Source organism: Bos grunniens, chromosome 9, assembly GCF_055505025.1.
Source record: "Bos grunniens cultivar Pamir isolate PY7600 chromosome 9, Bosgru_T2T1.0, whole genome shotgun sequence".
NCBI lineage: Eukaryota > Metazoa > Chordata > Mammalia > Artiodactyla > Bovidae > Bos > Bos grunniens.
Genome location: NC_141173.1, coordinates 16,517,533 through 16,540,927, shown reverse-complemented (window position 1 = coordinate 16,540,927; position 23,395 = coordinate 16,517,533). Strand labels below are relative to the sequence as shown.

The following is a 23,395-nucleotide window of genomic DNA, read 5'->3' as shown; positions in this document are numbered from 1 at the left end:
TCAATGACCACCAATGCATCTGATGCTGATTTCTTGATCACTTGTTGTACCCTCCTTAAGCTCTGACTTTTGCCACATTTTACAACCCTCACTGTTTTACTGCCCCAACCACAAAAAAAAAAAAAAAAAAAAAAAATGGGCAGGGGGGGACGTTGAACCCTTGTGATATTTTTTTCACCCACAGAAATTGTTGGGTCATTGCCAAGCCTGGATCCTGACACCCAGATGGTGCTGCCCACTCTCCTCACTGATATCACAAAGGTGAGTTTGTTATCCTTTGTCCTTCAAATAGGAACAAAGCCTCCAAACTTCCATCAGAAAAAAACAGCCTAAGGACTGAATAGAGCAAGATCCCCTCTGCAGTGCCAATTGAATCTAAAAAAGAATGAATACATGTATACATATAACTGAGTCACTTAGTACATCTGAAACTAACACAACATTTTAAATCGCTATACTCCAATAAAAATAATCCAATAAATATAATTATTTTCTGTGTTTTACAGGTAGTACTTGCTTACCCACTTTCAGTGTCTGTATTAATAAGACGTAATACAACTTGCATTTCAAATATCGTTAAATTCAAAGTTTTCTTCAACGTAGTTAGAGCTTTGTTCCAATTAGAATCAGAATTTGCCTTTTTTGATAAAACAAATTATGTGTTCGTGAAGTGAAAAAGAATACTTACAGTAGAATGTATATTTGACTTTGACTTTCTGACACAAATACAAGCATAAAAATGCATTTGTTCTTAAGTCTTAAGGTCTCTATATATTTATGGGGGGGTTGCAAGCATAAATTAATGTCTTTGGAAGTACAAAGTTATGAATTCAGTAATAATTTTTGTATTTCATTTAAAGGTGTGTTCATTTAATTTACGCTAAAAGTTGTCACTGGGGGTGCATAACTCAAAGTGCTGACTAAGCTCTATTCCCTTTTTTAATGAAAGAATTCATAAGTTGAAACGTGATTGACGCATGTTTCAAAGTATTTCAGTTATAAGTCAACCCTACACAGGCAGACTCAGTTAGCCGAGAGATTGTATTTTGCTACTGTATCAATGCATCTTTTCCTTTCAGGACTTGTTTCTGTATCAGAACCTATATCAGAATCCACAGTAGATTCAAGTCAACTACAAAATGATTTGTTTAAATTTAATTGAAAAGAAAAAATACAGAGCATAGCCCTTCTCAGATACAGAGCAATGTCCCTTGTCAACAGCTGTCTCTAAATCCTTCTTCAGGATGCTACTCTGAGTCCAGAACTTCCTCTTGGTCAACCGAGGCTGGAGACAGTGGACAGAGCAGGACACAGTCCACCTGGTGAGTAGAGTCTATGTTCTGGAGTCATAGACCCTTCCCGTAGGGTCTACGTTAGAGGACAACATCCTCTCTGAGGAATATATCTACGGCACTGCTTCAAAGTCCAGTGATTAAAGTCCTCCTCAGCCCAGGAGAGGGTTAGGTCCCCACAGCATTTCCAAGAGGAGAGCCATCCACTGAACTCCTTCTTCTGATGAGGCGATCACCCTCAGCCTCCTTTCCTCAGCTCTCGGCCCCAGTCCCACAGAGAACACTGAAAGCCCTTTCCCGACGGATCTGGTGAAAGAAGCTGAAACCAAAGCAGCACCAACTGCCCACACAGAACAGCTGTCTCTGCTGGGCTTCAAAGCTGAGAGCTTGTCAGGACAAGGTAGGTCCTAAAGCCCGCATCCACGGCAAAGCGCTGTGGCGGCAGAGGACGGGGCCCTTGCAATCAGTGTTTATATTCCTGTTCACCATATGCAGGTTGCCATGGATACTGTCTGTTCCTCCATGTGTGTTTCTTCGCTGCCAGTTACCACATGTGTAACTGGTCTATAAGGATGTCAGTAAATACTGAAATCCTCCTGGTTCACTTTTTTTAATATTTTTTACTTTTTCAGTAATTTTTCTTAAATTGAAGTACAGTTGATTTGCCATGTTGTGTTAATTTCTGCTATATAAGAAAGTGATTCAGTCATACATATGTACACATGTTTTTCAGATTTTTTCCATTATGGTTTCTCACAGGATATTGAATATAGTTCCCTGTGCTATACAGTAGGGATCTTATTGTTTATTCATCCTGTATATAAGGGTTTGCATGTGCTAAACTCGAGTTCCCAACCCTCCCTGAACACCCACCCTCTTGGCAACCATGAGTCTGTTCTCTATATTTGTGGGTCTATTTCTGTTTTATAGGTGTTTCATTTCTGTCTTATTTTAGAGTCCACATATAAGTGATATCATATGGTACTTGTCTTTCTCTTTCTGACTAACTTCAATTAGTATGATAATCTCTAGTTCCATTCATGCTGCTGAAAGTGGTATTGTTTCATTCTGTTCTATAGCTGAGTAGTGTTCCATCGTTTATCTATACCACATCTTTATCCATTCATCTGTCAACACGTTTAGGTTGTTTCCATGTCTTGGCTATTGTGAACAGTGATGCTATGAACATTGAGATGCCTGTATCTTTTTGAATTACAGTTTTGTCTGGACATATGCCCAGGATTAGGATTGCTAGATCATATAGTAATTCTATCTTTAGTTTTTTGAAGCTTCGAGTTCACGTCTGAATTTTCAAGAATGTTTAATTTTGAGGCGATGGGGTCAAGTTTTCTCATAATTTAAGAGGAAATCTTTACCAATATATGAAGACTTTAGGAAAACAAATACCAATATTCTGCAGAAGAGTCCTTTTTTAGTGCAAAAAATAGTGGATATAATGGCTTTGAAAGTGAAAGTTAGTTACTCAGTCTTGTCCGATTCTTTGTGACCCCATGGACTGTAGCCCATCAGTCTCCTCTGTCCATGGGATTCTCCAGGCAAGAATACTGGAGTGGGTTGCCATTCCTTCTCCAGGGGATCTTCCCGACCCGGGACCGAACCCAGGTCTCCTGCATTGCAGGCAGACTCTTTTACCAACTGAGCCCCCAGGGAAGCCTCTTAGGAATCTCTATGCTTCCCACTTTATACAGCTCTCTGGTGACGCTCTAAATAAAAATGCCTTTAAGGAAACATGGAACCTCAGAATATGAGGCTGATAAGTATGATCTGTGATTCTAAGTGAAAATGCCAGGGAAGATTGTCGTTGTTGATATTCTTACAGGAGTTTTACCATTGTAGTTAGGGCTCTTTACAAACTTCTACAGGTTTGAGTGGTCTATCTCATTTCTATTTTCCTCATAAACCTTGTGTGAAATTAGTATGTAATTTTATTGTATACAAAGTTTTTCCCAAAAACATATATACCATGATTGCAGAACCACCTATACAGATCATATTTGGTTTACATGATTACATGTAATGCATGTAATGAATAACATGAATGCATGTTAACCGCATGATACAGTTATCTATTTCTGCATTATAAATCACCCCTGAAGTTAGTGTCTTAAATTAACAACCATTTATTTTGCCCATAACTCTGAAATTTGGGCAGGAATCAGTAGGGACAGCTCTTCTCTGCTCCATGTTGTATCAGCTAGACTATCTCAACTGGTGTTGAAGATCTTTTTTCAAGAGGGCTCACTCATGGCTAGCAAGTTGGTGCTCAGTCAGAGCTACTGGCTGGAGTCCTCGTTTCTTCTCTGTGTACCCTCTTCGAGGGGCTGCTTGAGCTTCCTCCCAGCATGACATCTGGTTTCAAAGAGTCATTACCACAAGAGAAAAAAAGTTGAAGGTGCCAATCTCCTCAGGGCCCAGAAACAGTGTCACTTCCTCACATACCGATGGTTAGGCAGCCATTTTGTTTAAAGAGGAGGGAACATAGATCTTGTCTCTTGATGGAAAAAGTAACAAAGCATTTATGGCTATTGATAATCAGCCACAATCCACATCAACCACTACTTTGACTTTTGAATTACTTAAAAGTTGGTTGGATAAAACAAACCAAATTTTGATGACATGAGGGATATAAAGTTCTCACTGAATCCCTTTCCTTCATTATGATATAAAAAAAGCTTTATTATAAGATCAGCATTTCAGATATATTAACTAAAATGATAGTATATCTATGAGGAAAGTATTATTGTATTTTCAGAATTGCATTACCGTTTTCATTTTATTATACATTCCTTCCATTCATAAATATATCATAGAACACTAAAGCTGGAAGGACTCTTAGACATAGTCCAGTTAAACTTTATGTTTCACAGTAAGAAAACCAAAGCTAGAGATGGGAAGTGCCTTGCTCAAGGTCATATCATGCTGCTGCTGCTGCTGCTAAGTCGCTTCAGTCACATCATAGCTGGTCACAAAGCCAGGACCATCCATATGCTTGGCTTAAGTAGCCCCATCATTTAAAATACTATGTTCTTTCAATCTTGTTTGCCCTCCACTCACAGCCTTTTCTTTTTCTATTTCACTACACCGTCATTGTTTTAGTAGTCTAGGCTTGTAAGTCTTCACCTCCTAATCTTACCTCCTAATCACCACAGTTTTCACAAGGTTTCACACATTACAGGGACACAATTTTCACAAAAATCACAGATTTTGTTTTCAATTTAGCAGCTTCATTTCCATCTTCATTTTACTTGACGCTGCTGGCTTGAGTTCCTGCTGATGCTGCCTTCTTGAAACCCCTTCATTCGTCTTCCACAAATGAGTCATTCTTGTTTCTTAGGTTTTATCAATAATCTTTTAATTAAAATGCTGCATCATTCCCCAAAAAAGATAATGATTGTTTACAGACATATATGAAACACAGTAAGGTTTTGTTTTTAAAGAATTGAAAGAAAATGGAAGAAAAGATGAAACAATGCTAGGTCAGATGATACTTTTACAGTAGTAAAATGTTTGAGAACAAGACAGAGGTGATGGTTACACTATATTGTGAATTTTCCTCACAATTACTGAATCATTTATTTTTTTAAGTCATAAGATATTTATAACTAACGAATAATTTTAGAATAACAGAATTAAGACAATATTTAGCTGAATAGCATCATCCCGCCTTTTGTATATTTGACATTTTACAATTTGAACCATTTTTTTTAATTTTATTTTATTGAAGTATAGTTGATTTACAGGACTGTGTTAATTTCTGCTGTATAGCAAAATGGTCAGTTATACACATATTTGCATTCTTTTCCATACTCTTTTCCATTATGATGTATCATAGAATATTGAATACAGTTCCCTGTGCTATACAGTACAACCTTACAGTTTATCCACTCTGTATATAATAGTTTGCACCTGCCAATCTCAATACTTCCCTCCCCCACCCCTTCCCCCTTGACAAACACAAGTCTGTCGTCTGTGTTTGTGAATCTGTTTCTGTTTTTTAGATGATCTCATTTGTTGAAACATCCACTTTAAAATGTCAAGCTTCATGCTGTTTCACCTCAATAATATTTTTTTTTAAGTCACATGATTCTGTAGGGAAAATTGTATGCAAAATAAACATCAGAAAGGTCTTTGTGTGCTTTAGGTGGTTCATGAATTTGGCTTTGAGATTCTTGGCAGACTGTACAGTGAGGACAATGCAATTACACACAATTTGGAATCTGTGTGCTTACAGCATGGTAATTGCTTAGCAGAAAAACTTTCTCCTACAGGTCCTTTTAAGGAGGAGCGTCTGGGTTACAGTGAACCGTGTCCTGTCTGCATCAGCTTCCCTACAGCATAAACTTGCTGTCAGATATTTCCTAGAAAGTGCTCACTTTCTAGGAGAGGCGTAGCCAATTCCCGAGCCCAGTTCACGACAGCAGTTCCATGAGAGGTCAGGTGCTGACCGACTGCCCTAACTCAAGGATTGATTTTAGAATATCCATAGGAATGACTATACTACATAACCTTCAGCCAATGTTCTATAAAATAAAATAAATTATGCTCAAAACTGAGCTTTTGATTAGTATTGACCAAGAAGCACTATATTTGCTGGCCTGGGCTTAGACAACAAATATGCTGTGTTGCCAATGAATGGGAGATCCATACACTTTCAAAATGAGCCCAACCAGGGATAGAAAAGACCTTCAATGACCAATGAAGACCCCAATTAGAAAACCTCCCTGATAAAAAAGGACATTTATGTAGAACAGAGCTGGTCGTGGAACAAAGAGCAGCTCTAGGCAGGACCAAGGCTTCCCTTCCTCATAAAATTCTGGCTCTTTCCCCAGCACAGGTAGCTGACAGCCAGACTCCACAGCCCTGCACATTGGCATCACTAAGATAAATCCAGCCTGGAAAATGTTTAAGGTCAGTGTCACCAAACACCCACTAAGCTATTAAAATTTCAGTCAAGTACTCATAGAAAGCTCTCAACTGAAGTAGTTTAATATAATGGTTAATCCTTTGAGATAAAGTACTTGCAAAATGTGCCTCTGGAGCTCTAAATAAATTGGTATCTATTTGCCTGAAATTCTGCGGTCTTCTATTTTTACTTTTTTAGGGTATCCCTTTCTTTCTTGCAGGGCCAGTTGTCTGTTAAGATCACACCTACTTCATAAATATAAGTCATACACCTATAGAATAAACTCAACATACTCTTCTCCATATAACATACATCTAACACATTCAAAAGTAGTATCAAATCATTAGGATAAAAATTGTGTGTGTTTTGCTTTGGTTTGGGTTTGGTTTGGTGTAGGGGTGTGTAGGCAGCAATACATTTTCCTTTTCACTCATTAGAATGATGACCTCAACTATCAGAAAAGAAGCTCTTTAGTGTTCTCCCAAATACCAGAGTTTTTCACTTGCTAGAATGACTTTTAAGATGAAAGCCAAATCTCTCAATAATTTGCAATATTTTAAAGGTGAAAAATAAAACTTTAGGCAGAGCTATTTTATATTGGACATTGTTTTGCCTTTTATTACCCTATAGTAGACTGGATTCTCCAGAGAAACAGAACCAATAGGGGATTGAGTGAGTGAAGTTGCTCAGTCCAGTTCAGTTCAGTCGCTCAGTCGTGTCCGACTCTTTGTGACCCCCTGAATCACAGCATGCCAGGCCTCCCTGTCCATCACCCAACTCCCAGAGTTCACCCAGACTCACGGCCATCGAGTCAGTGTTGCCATCCAGCCATCTCATCCTTTGTCGTCCCCTTGTCCTCCTGCCCCAATCCCTCCCCAAATCAGAGTCTTTTCCAATGAGTCAACTCTTCACATGAAGTGGCCAAAGTACTGGAGTTTCAGCTTCAGCATCATTCCTTCCAAAGAAATACCAGGGCTAATCTCCTTCAGAATGGACTGGTTGGATCTCCTTGCAATCCAAGGGACTCTCAAGAGTCTTCTCCAACACCACAGTTCAAAAGCATCAATTCTACGGTGCTCAGCTTTCTTCACAGCCCAACTCTCACATCCATATATGACCACAGGAAAAACCATAGCCTTGACTAGACGAACCTTTGTTGGAAAAGTAATGTCTCTGCTTTCGAATATGCTATCTAGGTTGGTCATAACTTTCCTTCCAAAGAGTAAGCATCTTTTAATTTCATGGCTGCAGTCACCATCTGCAGTGATTTTGGAGCCCAGAAAAATAAAGTCTGACACTGTTTCCCCATCTATTTCCCATCAAGTGGTGGGACCGGATGCCATGATCTTCGTTTTCTGAATGTTGTGCTTTAAGCCAACTTTTTCACTCTCCACTTTCACTTTCATCAGGAGGCTTTTTAGTTCCTCTTCACTTTCTGCCATAAGGGTGGTGTCATCTGCATATCTGAGGTTATTGATATTTCTCCCGGCAATCTTGATTCCAGCTTGTGCTTCATCCAGCCCAGCGTTTCTCATGATGTGCTCTGCATATAAGTTAAATAAGCAGGGTGACAATATACAGCCTTGACGTACTCCTTTTCCTATTTGGAACCAGTCTGTTGTTCCATGTCCAGTTCTAACTGTTGCTTCCTGACCTGCATATAGGTTTCTCAAAGGCAGGTCAGGTGGTCTGGTATTCCCATCTCTTTCAGAATTGTCCACAGTTTATTGTGATCCACACAGTCAAAGGCTTTGGCATAGTCAATAAAGCAGAAATAGATGTTTTTCTGGAACTCTCTTGCTTTTTCCATGATCCAGTGGATGTTGGCAATTTGATCTCTGGTTCCTCTGCCTTTTCTAAAACCAGCTTGAACATCAGGAAGTTCACGGTTCACGTATTGCTGAAGCCTGGCTTGGAGAATTTTGAGCATTACTTTACTAGCGTGTGAGATGAGTGCAATTGTGTGGTAGTTTGAGCATTCTTTGCTATTGCCTTTCTTTGGGATTGGAATGAAAACTGACCTTTTCCAGTCCTGTGGCCACTGCTGACTTTTCCAAATTTGCTGGCATATTGAGTGCAGCACTTTCACAGCATCATCTTTCAGGATTTGAAAGAGCTCAACTGGAATTCCATCACCTCCACTAGCTTTGTTCATAGTGATGCTTTCTAAGGCCCACTTGACTTCACATTACAGGATGTCTGGCTCTAGGTCAGTGATCACACCATCATGATTATCTGTGACGTGAAGATCTTTTTTGTACAGTTCTTCTGTGTTCTTGCCATCTCTTCTTAATATCTTCTGCTTCTGTTAGGTCCATACCATTTCTGTCCTTTATTGAGCCCATCTTTGCATGAAATGTTCCCTTGGTATCTCTAATTTTCTTGAAGACATCTCTAGTCTTTCCCATTCTATTGTTTTCCTCTATTTCTTTGCATTGATCACTGAAGAAGGCTTTCTTATCTCTTCTCACTATTCTTGGGAACTCTGCATTCAGATGCTTATATCTTTCCTTTTCTCCTTTGCTTTTCACTTCTCTTCTTTTCACAGCTATTTGTCAGCTCCCCAGACAGCCATTTTGCTTTTTTGCATTTCTTTTCCATGGGGATAGTCTTGATCCCTGTCTCCTGTACAATGTCACGAACCTCATTCCATAGTTCATCAGGCACTCTATCTATCAGATCTAGGCCCTTAAATCTATTTCTCACTGAAAGAGGAACTCCCCAGGTCAGTAGGTGCCCAATATGCTACTGGAAATCAGTGGAGAAATAACTCCAGAAAGAATGAAGGGATGGAGCCAAAGCAAAAACAATACCCAGCTGTGGATGTGACTGGTGATAGAAGCAAGATCTGATGCTGTAAAGAGCAATATTGCATAGGACCCTGGAATGTCAGGTCCATGAATCAAGGCAAATTGGAAGTGGTCAAACAAGAGATGGCAAGAGTGAATGTCGACATTCTAGGAATCAGCAAACTCAAATGGACTGGAATGGGTGAATTTAACTCAGATGACCATTATATCTACTACTGTGGGCAGAAATCCCTCAGAAGAAATGCAGTAGCCATCATGGTCAACAAAAGAGTCCGAAATGCAGTACTTGGATGCAATCTCAAAAACGATGTTCGTTTCCAAGGCAAACCATTCAATATCACAGTTATCCAAGTCTATGCCCCAACCAGTAACCCTGAAGAAGCTGAAGTTGAACGGTTCTATGAAGACCTGCAAGACCTTTTAGAACTAACACCCAAAAAAGATGTCCTTTTCATTATAGGGGACTGGAATGCAAAAGTAGGAAGTCAAGAAACACCTGGAGTAAGAGGCAAATTTGGCCTTGGAATACGGAATGAAGCAGGGCAAAGACTAGTAGAGTTTTGCCAAGAAAATGTACTGATCATAACAAACACCCTCTTCCAACAACACAAGAGAAGACTCTACACATGGACATCACCAGATGGTCAACACTGAAATCAGATTGATTATATTCTTTGCAACCAAAGATGGAGAAGCTCTATACAGTCAGCAAAAACAAGACCAGGAGCTGACTGTGGCTCAGATCATGTACTCCTTATTGCCAAATTCAGACTTAAATTGAATAAAGTAGGGAAAACCACTAGACCATTCAGGTATGACCTAAATCAAATCCCTTATGATTATACAGTGGAAGTGAGAAATAGATTTAAGGGCCTAGATCTGATAGATAGAGTGCCTGATGAACTATGGAATGAGTTGCTCAGTTGTGTCCAACTCTTTGTGACCTCATGAACTGTAGCCTGCCAGGCTCCTCTGTCCATGGGATTTTCCAGGCAAGAACACTGGACTGGGTTGCCATTTCCTTCTCCAGGGGATCTTCCAAACCCAGGTCTCCCACACTGTAGGCAAACTCTTTACCATCTGAGTTACCAGGGAAGCCCAATAGGGGATTCAATATAGAGAAAGAGATAGAGAAAGATAGAGATGATAGTGACAGAGGGAGAGATAGAGAGATGATTGAGATACAGACAGAGATAGAGAAAGAGCCCACCTGAGCTTCCCAGGTGGTGCTAGTGATAAAGAATCCACTTGCCAAAGCAGGAGATATAAGAGACGTGGGTTTGATCCCTAGGTCAGGAAGATCCCCTGGGGGAGGGCACAGCAATCCACTCCAGTATGCTTTCCTGGAGAATCCCACGAACAGAGGAGTGTGGCAGGCTGTCCACAGGGTAGCACAGAGTTGGATATGACTGAAGCAACTTAGCACACAGAGAGATGATAGAAACAGGGAAAGAGAGAAGGAGAAAGAAATAGAGATAGGTTTACTATAAGGAATTAGTTCATATGGTTATAGAGGCTGGTGACATCCCAGATTTAAAGTCAGTAAGCTGGAGACCCAGGAGCATCAGTGGTGTAAGTCCCAGGATGAGTCCAAGTCCAAAAGCAAAACAAGACCAGGATTCCGGCTCAAAGACAGGGAGAGAGAGTGAACTCTACCTTACTTCACCTTTTGTCCTATTCAGGCCTCCAACAGACTGGGTGAGGCCCACCCACATTAGGGAATAAGCTGCTTTACTCAGCCTGCTAATTCACATCTTAATTCCACCCTGAAACACCCTCACAGACATGCCCAATGCCAATAGTGTTTATCCAAATATATGGACATCCCATGGCCCAGTCAAATTAGCCATCACAGCCCTTATCTGGGTAATAGGTCAAAACACCATGGGTTTCTGGTTTTTCTTAATCTTGCCTCAGCCTTTGACTCCAGTGAAAGGAATCACTGAGATGAGCTAAACTGAACGAACCCGTTAGAGAACTGGCTGCTCATGTTCCATGAGGTCAAGGACTTGGTCTGTCTCTATTTATTGCAGGATCTTCAATGTGAAGCCAGATGCTTAGAAAATCTAAACAGGTAATTAACCCACGTTAAATGAGTTGAAGGAGTTAATGGACAAATTTATAGCATAATACCTCTGTGAAATTCAGAATTGAGGGGTTAATTTGATTATTTCCCTTTTTGAAAGAGGAAGTGAAGTGAAAGTGTTAGTCGCTCAGTCTCTTTGCGATCCCATGGTCTGTCCACAGGATTCTCCAGGCAAGAATACTGGAGTGGATTGCCATACCCTTCTCCAGGGGATCTTCCCAACCCAGGGATCAAACCCAGGTCTCCTGCATTGCAGGCAGATGCTTTACCATCTGAGAAGCTCAGAGAGAGCCAATTAAGTGGTCCAGAATGAGGTGTCTTCTGGTTGGATTGCACACCATTCCCACAATATGCCATCCATATTCACACTTTTGTGGGTCTGCACAAATTATTTTCTGATGTGCTTATAATACCCATCCATCCTTCTAGCCTGAAGACCTCCTACTGACACTTTAAGTTCCAGCTTATGTGCCATCTCCTCTGTGAAGCTTTTCCCCAAGTGCTACCTGAAAAGACTCAGTTCAGTTCAGTCGCTCAGTTGTGTCCGACTCTTTGCGACCCCATGAATTGCATCACGCCAGGCCTCCCTGTCCATCACCAACTCCCAGAGTTCACCCAAACTCACGCCCATCGAGTCGGTGATGCCATCCAGCCATCTCATCCTCTGTCGTCCCCTTCTCCTCCTGCCCCCAATCCCTCCCAGCATCAGAATCTTTTCCAATGAGTCAACTCTTCACATGAGGTGGCCAAAGTACTGGAGTTTCAGCTTCAGCATCATTCCTTCCAAAGAACACACCCAGGACCGATCCCCTTTAGAATGGACTGGTTGGATCTCCTTGCAGTCCAAGGGACTCTCAAGAGTCTTCTCCAACACCACAGTTCAAAATCATCAATTCTTTGGTTCTCAGCTTTCTTCACAGTCCAACTCTCACATCCATACATGACCACTGGGAAAAACCATAGCCTTGACTAGACGAAACTTTGTTGGCAAAGTAATGTCTCTGCTTTCGAATATGCTATCTAGGTTGGTCATAACTTTCCTTCCAAGGAGTAAGCGTCATTTAATTTCATGGCTGCAGTCACCATCTGAAGTGATTTTGGAGCCCAGAAATATAAAGTCTGACACTGTTTCCACTGTTTCCCCATCTATTTCCCATGAAGTGATGGGACCAGACACCATGATCTTTGTTTTCTGAATGTTGAGCTTTAAGCCAACTTTTTCACTCTCCTCTTTCACTTTCATCAAGAGGCTTTTTACTTCCTCTTCACTTTCTGCCATAAGGGTGGTGTCATCTGCACATCTGAGGTTATTGATATTTCTCCCGGCAATCTTGATTCCAGCTTGTGCTTCATCCAGCCCAGCGTTTCTCATGATGTGCTCTGCATATAAGTTAAATAAGCAGGGTGACAATATACAGCCTTGACGTACTCCTTTTCCTATTTGGAACCAGTCTGTTGTTCCATGTCCAGTTCTAACTGTTGCTTCCTGACCTGCATACAAATTTCTCAAGAGGAAGGTCAGGTGGTCTGGTATTCCCATCTCTTTCAGAATTTTCCAGTTTATTGTGATCCACACAGTCAAAGGCTTTGGCATAGTCAATAAAGCAGAAATAGATGTTTTTCTGGAACTCTCTTGCTTTTTCCATGATCCAGAGGATGTTGGCAATTTGATCTCTGGTTCCTCTGCCTTTTCTAAAACCAGCTTGAACATCTGGAAGTTCACGGTTCATGTATTGCTGAAGCCTGGTTTGGAGAATTTTGAGCATCAACGGCAACCCACTCCAGTATTCATGCCTGGAAAATCCTATGGACCGAGGAGCCTGGTGGGCTACAATCCAGGGGGTCGCAAAGAGTCAGACACGACTGAGCGACTTCTGTGTGTATTCTGTGTTACTAGCGTGTGAGATGAGTGCAATTGTGCAGTAGTGTGAGCATTCTTTGGCATTGCCTTGAAAAGACTCATAATTGCCTAACTCTAAAAAGTACATATACCTTCATCAAGTATTTACCACTCGGTACTAACATGATTGCTATGCATATCTGGGGTCCCTCCAAGAGTGAATTGCTGAAGTAAAAAAATGTTATTCACTTATTCCTTTAAAAAAAAAAAAAAATCCTGTACTGAGCACAGTCTCTGACACATGCTTGGGGTTTCATAATTCTTTGTTACCATTGTCCACTTCATTGACATCAGTGTTTCTGGAGGATACATCTTCTCCTGTTTCAGTCCTCTTGCATCTCCAGAGATAGCCTCATATGAAAGGTGATATTCTACCTTGGCAAATACTTTTGTCAAAATGAGCTTACTGAACAACTTTAATCATTGCCCTCACATGGGATGCATTAATATCACACTGACTCATGTGTAGGCCTGAAGTGGAGGAAATAGGCAATAAGCCCCTCTCCCAGCCAAAACATTTTATATCCTAACTCTCAACCAGAAGGGCCTGGTCAAGATGTTATTTAAATTGCTCCACTTCAAGATGAAAAGATAATGATTAAGACTTGGAAAAGTCTGTAAGAAAACCTCAATTGAACATAATGACTACTGTGGTCAATATGTTTGCCTTTTCTTCCTTGTCCTTCTAAATCAAGGACCAAACAGTAACTTTTCCCAGACAGAATATGGCATTTACAAAAATAGTTCAGTGAAGTCCATGGGGAAAATCTCATCTCAAAGAAGGAAGGGATGGCCACTTAGCAGAAGCTTGCAATTGCACTCCATCCCTAGATAATGTCTTCTCAATGCCTGGAGAAAGTAGAAACATAAAGGCTCTCCAACTCTTCAATTGAGTCAAAGCTGAGACTGTACTGTTACCAAATTTTATATTTGGGAAATTCAATGCCTTGCCCCAAATTGTGGCATTTCCCAAGAAAACGTGCGTTCTGACTTTCTGCCCCCAACTGAACGGATCTGACACCTTCTCCCTGATGCAGGGCTGTTCAGTCCTCATTTTCTCAAATCTCCCTTCAATGTCCACCCTTTTTCTAGGCTCTTCCCAATTCCGTCCTCAAGTTATGACCCATTTTTTTTAATGCAGAGTAGCTATCCCTTTAATCTCTTTTCAGCATTGTAGTGAACAGAGACCATATGTTTCTAAGATAAATTCTGCCGCTTCTGCAAGAGCAAAAGCAAGTAGAAGTGATCATCATTAGAGATTGCCTCTCTCTCTCCCTTCCGTGCTCACAGTCCTTCTCGTGAATACGCTCACAAACACAGCAGATGGCGCCTTGTAGACGGTGGTTTCCAGTAACTTTGGCCACTTCATCTCACCTTAGGGCCCCATTTCTCCTTTCCTGCTTTCTCAGGCGAGCTCTCTTTTTCCTCCACTGTATCATGTATAATCTCCTGGTTTTACCCCATATGGCACTAGTATATATGGATTTCCCCAGTGGTTCCCTGTAACTTCTCCACACATCTTCAGATACGAGACCAGTTGCCATCTTGGTGAATTCCAGGGACACGATAGACTACAGAGTCAAGCAAACTCTTCGTGTGCCAGTAAACCACAGAGTAAAAAGGATTTCAACTAGCTCACTTAACTGGTAGTGGGATGCTGGGAGGCTATGCTCATTTATTTACTTATTCAACAAATATTTATGTTATGCTTGTTAGATAATGGAGATGAAATAGTGGACAAACTAAGGACACTCCATGACTATTGTGGTTTGAGTTTCCCTAAAAACGGGCCCTGAGACCAGGATTTGCTTAAAAGGAGTTTGTTTCAGAGATGAACCCAGGAAACCCAGTAAAGGAACAGGCAACAGAAACACGGAAGGGAAGGAAACTGATCCAGCCAGCTAACCCAGTTACCCTGTGACCACCAGAACTCATTGGTGATGATAAATATTTAACAACCAATCTCAAAAAAATCTGGGATATATATGCATATAGCCGTTTATCATAAAAAGTTTCTGATGCAAAGGATATGTAGCAAATAATAATAATCTATAAATAATAAAATATACATATCCTTTATTATTGATTCTGTATAGCCAGTTAAATCTCCTGAGGAAGTTATTCAAACTGAAATCAGAATGACAAGAGCAAAAGTAGCAATGGTAGGGGGAGAGTTTTGCGCAGAGAGGAGTAGGTGAAGCTGGAAGTAGATGGCGCATTGAAGGAGAGAGCCAGTGTCACAGGAGCACAAAGGAGTTAGAAAGCAATGGAACTCCAGAAACATCTAGCTTTATGAGCCCTGTTAAGAACATCGAAAGAGTCTTGAGCATGGGAATGACACATCAAATTTGAGTTTAAATAGATCTTTTGGCTGCATTGTGGAAAATTGACTGGAGGTGGGCAGATGCAAGCAATCAATTAGAAAAGTGTTAACAGCAATCCAAGCTGAAAATGTTGCTGGCCTGGACTTGGGCTACTACTGCCCAAGGGGAAATGGACAAAAATGAACTGATCTGAGTGATCTTTAAGAGGTGAAATCGTTATGCAGAATTTTGAAGCTGTGAATGGCCTGGCCTGATTAATATGTGAGTGAGCTGGTCAGAGCCATGCTCACAGATGTCCAAATATTCCATTCCGGTTACCGCTTTATGGTCACATGACCAGTGAGCACAACCTAGGAGGTGCTAGCCTTCCCTGGTTCTCAGATGCTTGGCATGGTTGCTTTTCATCACTCTCATCCATTTTTTCTGGTTCATATTTACGTAAGGAGGAAGATTGATAAGTGTCCATTATTAGCAATGCTTTCGATTAATCTGTCAAGTATTTTACAGAGAGGAGAAAAGGAGAGGTCGATGGGTACAGAAAACTGTGCCACCTAAATGCGTCAAGATAATTATTTCCAGTGACTCAGGATGTCTCTTTAGGGCCCACTTTAGGAAACTGTCTCCAAGATCACTTCACATCTGTAGAGCTCACAGCCCCTGTGAGCACTTGATCCTCCAACACAGACTGACTTAGAGGTTCCATTCTAACCACCCAGGGGCTTTCATTTGGTTTGGTTTTTTATTTCAATTTTTGGCATCTATCATATTTTTCACTTTGGGTTTAGCATCTGCATCCTATCCTCTTGCTTCTTGGAGTGGCTGCTGACACACCCCAGGAGTTGTTTTTGTATCTTCCTCACTGTAGCTACAGGGCCAGCATCTCAGCAGCACTGGAGAACCAGCTCTGTGGGACATGTGCCCCACACCACAGGCTCTGTGGTCCCTCCTGGGGCATCGGGCATCAGCTCAGTTCTGTCTCCTTTCACACATGGTGGCACTGAGGCAATTAGAATAAACCTGGTGAACTCAAGTCCCAGAATCAAACCTCAGTGCAAAGCAGCTCTAACGACCAGGCCAGTGTCTCTGCGTGCATTCACCTTTAAATGCATCCCAAAAGCAAGCTTTTATGAGAATCTTAACAGAACTCTTATCACATGTAGAGAATTGAGAACATTTTCAGGAAAAATATAAAAAGGTAAGACAAAAGGAAGAAACTAATGTGACATTGAACAGGAAAAATACTGAAGGAAATCTATCTTTAAGATATGAATGCACTGTCACATATGTCTGTGATGTTTTCAAGGCCTAGATTTAGAGGAAAATTAAAATTTCATGTTGAAGGGGCCACCCTGGTGGCTCAGATAGTAAGGAATCTGCCTACAATGCAGGAGACCCAGGTTCAGTCCCTGGGTTGAGATCCCCTGGGGAACGAAATGGCTACCCACTCCAGTACTCTTGTTTCATGTTAGAGATCTCAATTATGATAATGCTACAAATTTGGCTCTGGAAAGGGAGGTGAGTTCATATCGGACCACAGTGTGCTTCCCCTCTGCTCCCTTTATTCAAGACCTATACACAAGAAATAGAACAATGTAAGATTTTTATGTATAAAGACTAAAAATTTTTTTCTGGACTAAACATATGTATGTATACAATTGTTTTAGGTTACAGGGACGTGTATTAGTGAAAAGCAGAAGCACCAAAGAAGGCATATGTGAGATGTAAGTGGCCCCAAGGAGGCACAGAGGCAGAGGTTGGGGATTCAGGATAGAAGACAGAAAAATAAGTAGGAAGAGGGCAAATATCAAGCAAGACTTTGAAAATCAGGAAAAAAAAGTTTGTTCCAACTTTTCAGGAAATCAAGGGGAATGGTGAAGATGGGACTTGGGAAAGTTGGTCTGGCCACAGCTTGATGGATGAAAAGTAGGACAGTGAGATTTTGTCACACATGTAGTATGAAGCTTTAGGGGCAAGGGAAAGGGTAGGAGCAGAGGAAGAGGGGAGGAAGAAGAAACACAAAAGATTTTATTTAAAACTAGAATAGAATTAAAATAAAAAATAAAACAGGGCTAGTGGTAAGTGGAGGAGAAGTATGAGCATGATCACAAGGTTGAACAGTTCCGTGGTCAACCATATTATACATGAGACATCAAATTTCTTCTTACCCTGAAACATAATGGAGTATAATGATCAACATATTCCCTCTTTCTCTTTCTTTCCCTCCTCAGCCTCTCTCTCTTTCTTTGAAAAACCAGTACAGGTCAGAGAATAGGGATTTGAATATGTATGAGAAAGGCCCCCTTAAGTAGTTAGAATTTCACCCAGAGGTGAGTTGAATGTTCAATGCATGTATTAGTCGGGCTTCCCTGTGGCTCAGGTGGTAAAGAATCTGACTGCAAATGTATTAGTCAGGGTTCTCCAAAGAAGAACTAGTAGGGTGTGTGTGTGTGTGTGTGTCTGGAGAGAAACTGATTGACTTTAAGGACTTGACTCTCTGGCAGACCAGAGACCCAGGGAAAGAATCTGCTGACAGAATTTCCAACTCCTATGGGGAGGTCAGGTTCATTTCTTTTTTTTAACTGAGGCCTTCAACTGATTGAATAAGGACCTTCCACACTATAGAGGTCATTTGTTTCACACAAAGTTAACAATTTGAATCTTAACCTCATCTAAAAAATACTTTCACAGAACCGGCTATCTGGTTGACCAAATATCTGGGTACCATGGCCTAGCCAACGTGACACATAAAATTAACCATACTCAGTTCAGTTTGGTCGCTCAGTTGTGTCTGACTCTTTGCGACCCCATGAACCGCAGCACTCCAGGCTTCCCTGTCCATCACCAACTCCCGGAGTCCACCCAAACGCATGTCCATTGAGTTAGTGATACCATCCAACCATCTCATCCTCTGTCATCCCCTTCTCCTCCTGCCCTCAATCTTTCCCAGCATCAGGGCCTTTTCCAGTGAGTCAGTTCTTCACGTCAGGTGGCCAAAGGATTGGAGTTTCAGCTTCAACATCAGTCCTTCCAATGAACACCCAGGACTGATCTCCTTTAAGATGGACTGGTTGGATCTCGTTGCAGTCCAAGGGACTCTCAAGAGTCTTCTCCAACACCACAGTTCAAAAGCATCAATTCTTCAGTGCTCAGCTTACTTTATAGTCCAACTCTCACATCCATACATGACTACTGGAAAAACCATAGCCTTGAGTAGATGGACCTTTGTTGACAAAGTAATGTCTCTACTTTTTAATATGCTGTCTAGGTTGGTCATGACTTTCCTTCCATGGATCAAGTGTCTTTTAATTTCATGGCTGCAGTCACCATCTGCCAGTGATTTTGGAGCCCCAAAAAATAAAGTCAGTGACTGTTTCCACTGTTTCCCCATCTGTCTGCCATGAAGTGATGGGACCAGATGCCATGATCTTCGTTTTCTGAATGTTGAGCTTTAAGCCAACTTTTTCACTCTCCTCTTTCACTTTCATCAAGAGGCTCTTTAGTTCTTCTTCACTTTCTGCCATAAGGGTGGTATCATCTGCATATCTGAGGTTATTGATATTTCTCCAGCGAATCTTAATTCCAGCTTGTGCTTCCTCCAGCCCAGTGTTTCTCATGATGTACTCTGAATATAAGTTAAATAAGCAGGGTGACAATATACAGCCTTGACGTACTCCTTTTCCTATTTGGAACCAGTCTGTTGATCCATGTCCAGTTCTAACTGTTGCTGGTATGTCTTTAATGAGCTCAAAATAGTAGGTTAAAAAAAAAAAAAAAACCAACAGGTGCTTTATACCTTATTTCAGCAGGAAAAGAGGCAAAGTCAGGACTAGAATAAACAGAATCAGGTAGTAATTTGACAATTCATCTGATGCAAACAGAAAGCAGGGTGGCCTGATGGAATGCCCTTAATCTTCGTGTGCATATGTTTGTCATCAGTGATAATAGGAGGTCAGTATTTGTGCCATTTGGAAGAGGAACCCATGGTAGAAAGAGGGGCAGGAAACACACAGTAGAAAGAGCATTGCCCAGAAGAGAGCCATGGAGAGAGAGGCACCAGCGTGACAGAGGCCAGACAGATGTCCAAGAGACATCTAACCAATTCTCTAGTCATGCATTCCCACCTGAGTCACTTCTCGAGGGACTGGGCATATCCATAGGTACAGGACTGCTGTCTCGTGTGTTATCTTGACCCATATGTGGTAACATCAGAATTACGGTGGAAAGGAAAATGTTTCTGACCCTCTTTTTCCCATTTTTACAGAGTGTGAGCCTCTGGTTGTACAAATGGTTTGAGGCCAGAGAGTAGTAACCTGGAGCAGGCAAGGTCACCTTTGAGACTGGGGAATGATTGTCCCCTGGGTCCTGCTGTGGAGAACTGCAGGTTTACAACAGGATCAGCACTGTAATCAAAGAAGCAACTCTTCCATTGAGGGACAGTGACATTTTAGCAATCTTCAGATAGAAATAGCAAGAGGATCTACAATGGAATTCTATCCATTTACATGGACAGAAATTCCCATGAATGTTTCCTTTAATTTTTTAGTTATAAGATGAAACTGCATTTCTAAAGGCATCAAGAGACTACAAGTTGCATGCTGTGGTCAGTTTCTAGAAGGAAGTCTACACAGGCGACTGAGCAAATGGGTCATTGACATGCCCTTCTGCTCGAAGAGATAGGTCACATCATCCATCTGACCTTAAAAATGTAAGTGTCAGAAAACAGGACCTTCATCTTTAGATTCTATCATCACAGAGAGAATTTAATCTCTTTTGACCACTGAATAAGCCAAAAGATAAGAGGATTTTTCAATTTCGTCCACCTCTCTTATTTTTTCTTTTCTGCTTGGCAATGAATGAGATAGAAGAATAACAACTCTCCCATGCTACTTGGCAAGTTCTCTGTACTCTCAGATTAGGTAAAATCCTTGCCAGAGCATGTGTATTAGCTTTATGCTATTTGAAATGTTAATACAAGTGCTAATTCACAGAATTTTAATAAAACGCTCACAAAATAGCATCCAAAGGCAGTACTGACAAAACTTACCAAGCTATATTTATGGAGAGGACAATTGAAAGCATTGACAAGAGGTAAATGAATACTTCTATTTGCATCTATTTGTTTGTTTGCTTTGAATGAGCATGTCTGAAATTTAAGAAAGTGTCTCTCTTAAGGTTTTCAATCCAGGCCTTCATTCTGTAGGATGACAAACTGCCCATTGATTTGAGTCTTTCCAGGAGAGTTTGCCATCACTTTAGTCGAGCCCTCAGTTGTATATTTGACACTCTTTATTTTTTTTAATTTATTTTTAATTGGAGGATAATTGCTTTACAATGTTGTGTTGGTTTCTGCCATGCATCAACATGAATCTACCATAGGTATACACACGTCCCCTCCCTCTGGAACCTCCCTCCCACCTCCCACCCCATCCCACCCCTCTAGGTTGTGTGACATTCTTGTAAATTTCTTCAACTTTGAAAGCTAGAGTGACTTGAGGGTAGTGAGCAAATGAGGTGTACCACTGTCTGCTTTAAGTATTTTTTGTATGATAATTTTAAGTAGAGATAGTTGGACATGAAACTGAGAAGAAATATTCAAGAAACAGAACAGGAAATATTACAGCTGAGAGAACTGGGCAGTGGAGAGAAAGAGGAAAGATGGAAGAAGGGAAATAAGACAGAATACAAACCACAATAGCTTAAGGGCCTTTTAATTGTGGAAAATGGACTTCCGTGGTGGTTCATCAGTAAAGAATCTGCCTGCAATGCAAAGGGACTGTGGTTCCATCCCTGGCTTGGGAAGATTCCCTGAAGAAAATGGCAACCCACTCCAGTATGCTTAGCTGAAAATCCCTGAAATGGATTTTCATTTCATTTCATTTCAGCTGAAAATGGACAGAGGAGCCTGCCTGGTGGGCTACAGTCTATGGGGTCACAAGAGTGAGACACAACTTGGTGACTAAACCACCACCAATTGTGGGAAATACTCGTTTTAATCATGGGATCTAGAGGGCTGCCAGTGATAGAGACCTTGGGAACAGAACAGCGGCGGTGGCGAGAGGTACCATGCAAGAGGGGGGTCTTATCAGCTGGGGGGAAAGAGGCTTCTGGAAAGGGAGCTGGGGATGGAACTGGAGCTGATTAAGTCCCTGGAGAGCCAGTTCAAAGGAGTAAAGGTTGATCAAGAACCAGGGAAAGGAGAAAAGCTGAACTGATTTGAGGGGGCAGTTCAGTTCAGCTCAGTCGCTCAGTCTTATCTGATTCTTTGTGACCTCGTGGACTGCAGCACGCCAGGCCTCCCTGTCCATCACGAACTCCTGGAGTTTACTCAAACTCATGTCCAATGAATCAGTGATGCCATCCAGCCATCTCATCCTCTGTCATCCCCTTCTCCTCCTTCTTTCAATCTTTCCCAGCATCAGAGTCTTTTCAAATGAGTCAGCTCTTCACCATCAGGTGGCCAAAGTATTGGAGTTTCAGCTTCAGCATCAGTCCTTCCAGTGAACACCCAGGACTGATCTCCTTTAGGATGGGTCAGAGTCGCCCTTTGAGTGGACAAAGCCACACCACTACGGGGTTGGGTACCTGCAATTAGCTAACTCACAAACTTTACACAGGATTTTCACAGGGCTCTAAGGAACTGGATATTTTGAATAACTGTCATGCACATAAGGGTGAGAATATGCGGCAAGACATTAGTGTCTGACAGAAATTGAGCAAGAGGACCTCCCCATCTTCCTGCAAAGAGGGCTGGGGGAAGACCCTTTTCCACTTCACCCCAGGTGAATCCCTCTGCTGAGGTTCTTCCCAGTGAGGCTGCTGCTTCTGAGGCTCAGAGGATGCTAAGCAGAAGCAAAGAAATTGGAGAAGGAAATGGCAACCCACTCCAGTGTTTTTGCCTGGAGAGTCCCAGGGACGGGGAAGCCTGGTGGGCGGCAATCCATGGGGTCACACAGCGTCGGACACGACTGAAGCGACTTGGCAGCAGCAGCAGCAGTGCTGCCGTACCAGGCCCCAACTGCCTTAAGACTCCCTTCGGAAAATGGAACCTGCCAGCTGGCATCGCTGATCTCTATGCTGTGCTCAGTCACTTCCGTCGCGTCAGACTCTGCAACTCTATGGACTGTATTCCTCAGGCTCCTCTGTCCATGGAATTCTCCAGGCAAGAACCCTGGAGTGGGTAGCCATTTCCATCTCCAGGGGATCTTCCTGACTAAGTAGTGGAACCCGAATCTCCTGTGTCTGCTGCATTGCAGGCAGATTCTTTATCCCTGAGCCACCAGGAAGGCCCATTCACTGATTCATGGGTGCCCTTAATTCCTGCATGAAAAAGAAAACCAAAAAAATACTGTGAAACTTTCCTGAGATTGCATACTACAGTAGAAGGCTCATTTCTGGGGACTTCCCTGGCCAGCCAACGGTGAGGACTCCACCCTTCCACTGTAGGAGCCTAGAACTCCATCTCTGGTTGGGGAACTAAGATCCCACATATCTGCACAGAACAACGCTCCCCACCCTACCCCACCCCCCTCCAAAAAAAGGAAAGAAAATATCAGAAGGCTCATTTCTGGAGCAATTTTATCTGTTGTTTCATCATATATGAGAGGTATGAAACTCTCCTGTTTTCATGAAACTGATCTGAGGGGGTTTGTTGGTTTGTAGGCTTGTTTTGTGTTTGTTTTTCAAGTTTGCAACCTCCACACACAAATTAATGGATTTCTCAGTTCATTTTTCCCCGGGAAATTCTCATTTTCTCTCGTTAGGAAGCACAGGCTGGACTAGAGATCCAATCTGACATATCATATTTATTGCTGATAGCAATAAATCTGCAATGAAATCCTCTAGTCCTCTCAAGGCAGGTTCTATTACAGATGTCATTCTCTTCTGTTGTAAGGCCATTTTCCCAATTTCAAGTTTTCTTGGGAAACCTATGATAAACAATAAAGTATCTTTATCCTGATCCCCATCCAGATCTGTGTCTTCAGGGTGCCCACCACCTGGCAAATATAAAGTCAATTTGCCCAGGACTCAATGGACCTGGTTTTTCTTCCTCAGACTTTAT

At 41.7% G+C, this 23,395-nt stretch overlaps 1 protein-coding gene across 1 annotated transcript in view; it reads left to right on the top strand.

Annotated features, from left to right (window-relative positions):
• IMPG1 (interphotoreceptor matrix proteoglycan 1) overlaps window positions 1-23,395 on the top strand; it is a 157,108-nt gene that overhangs the window by 65,994 nt on the left and 67,719 nt on the right. The window contains exons 11-12 of the mRNA XM_086316885.1: window positions 185-261; window positions 1,244-1,313. Coding sequence (XP_086173011.1) covers window positions 185-261; window positions 1,244-1,313 — 147 coding nt within the window. The remainder of the gene's footprint in view (window positions 1-184; window positions 262-1,243; window positions 1,314-23,395) is intronic.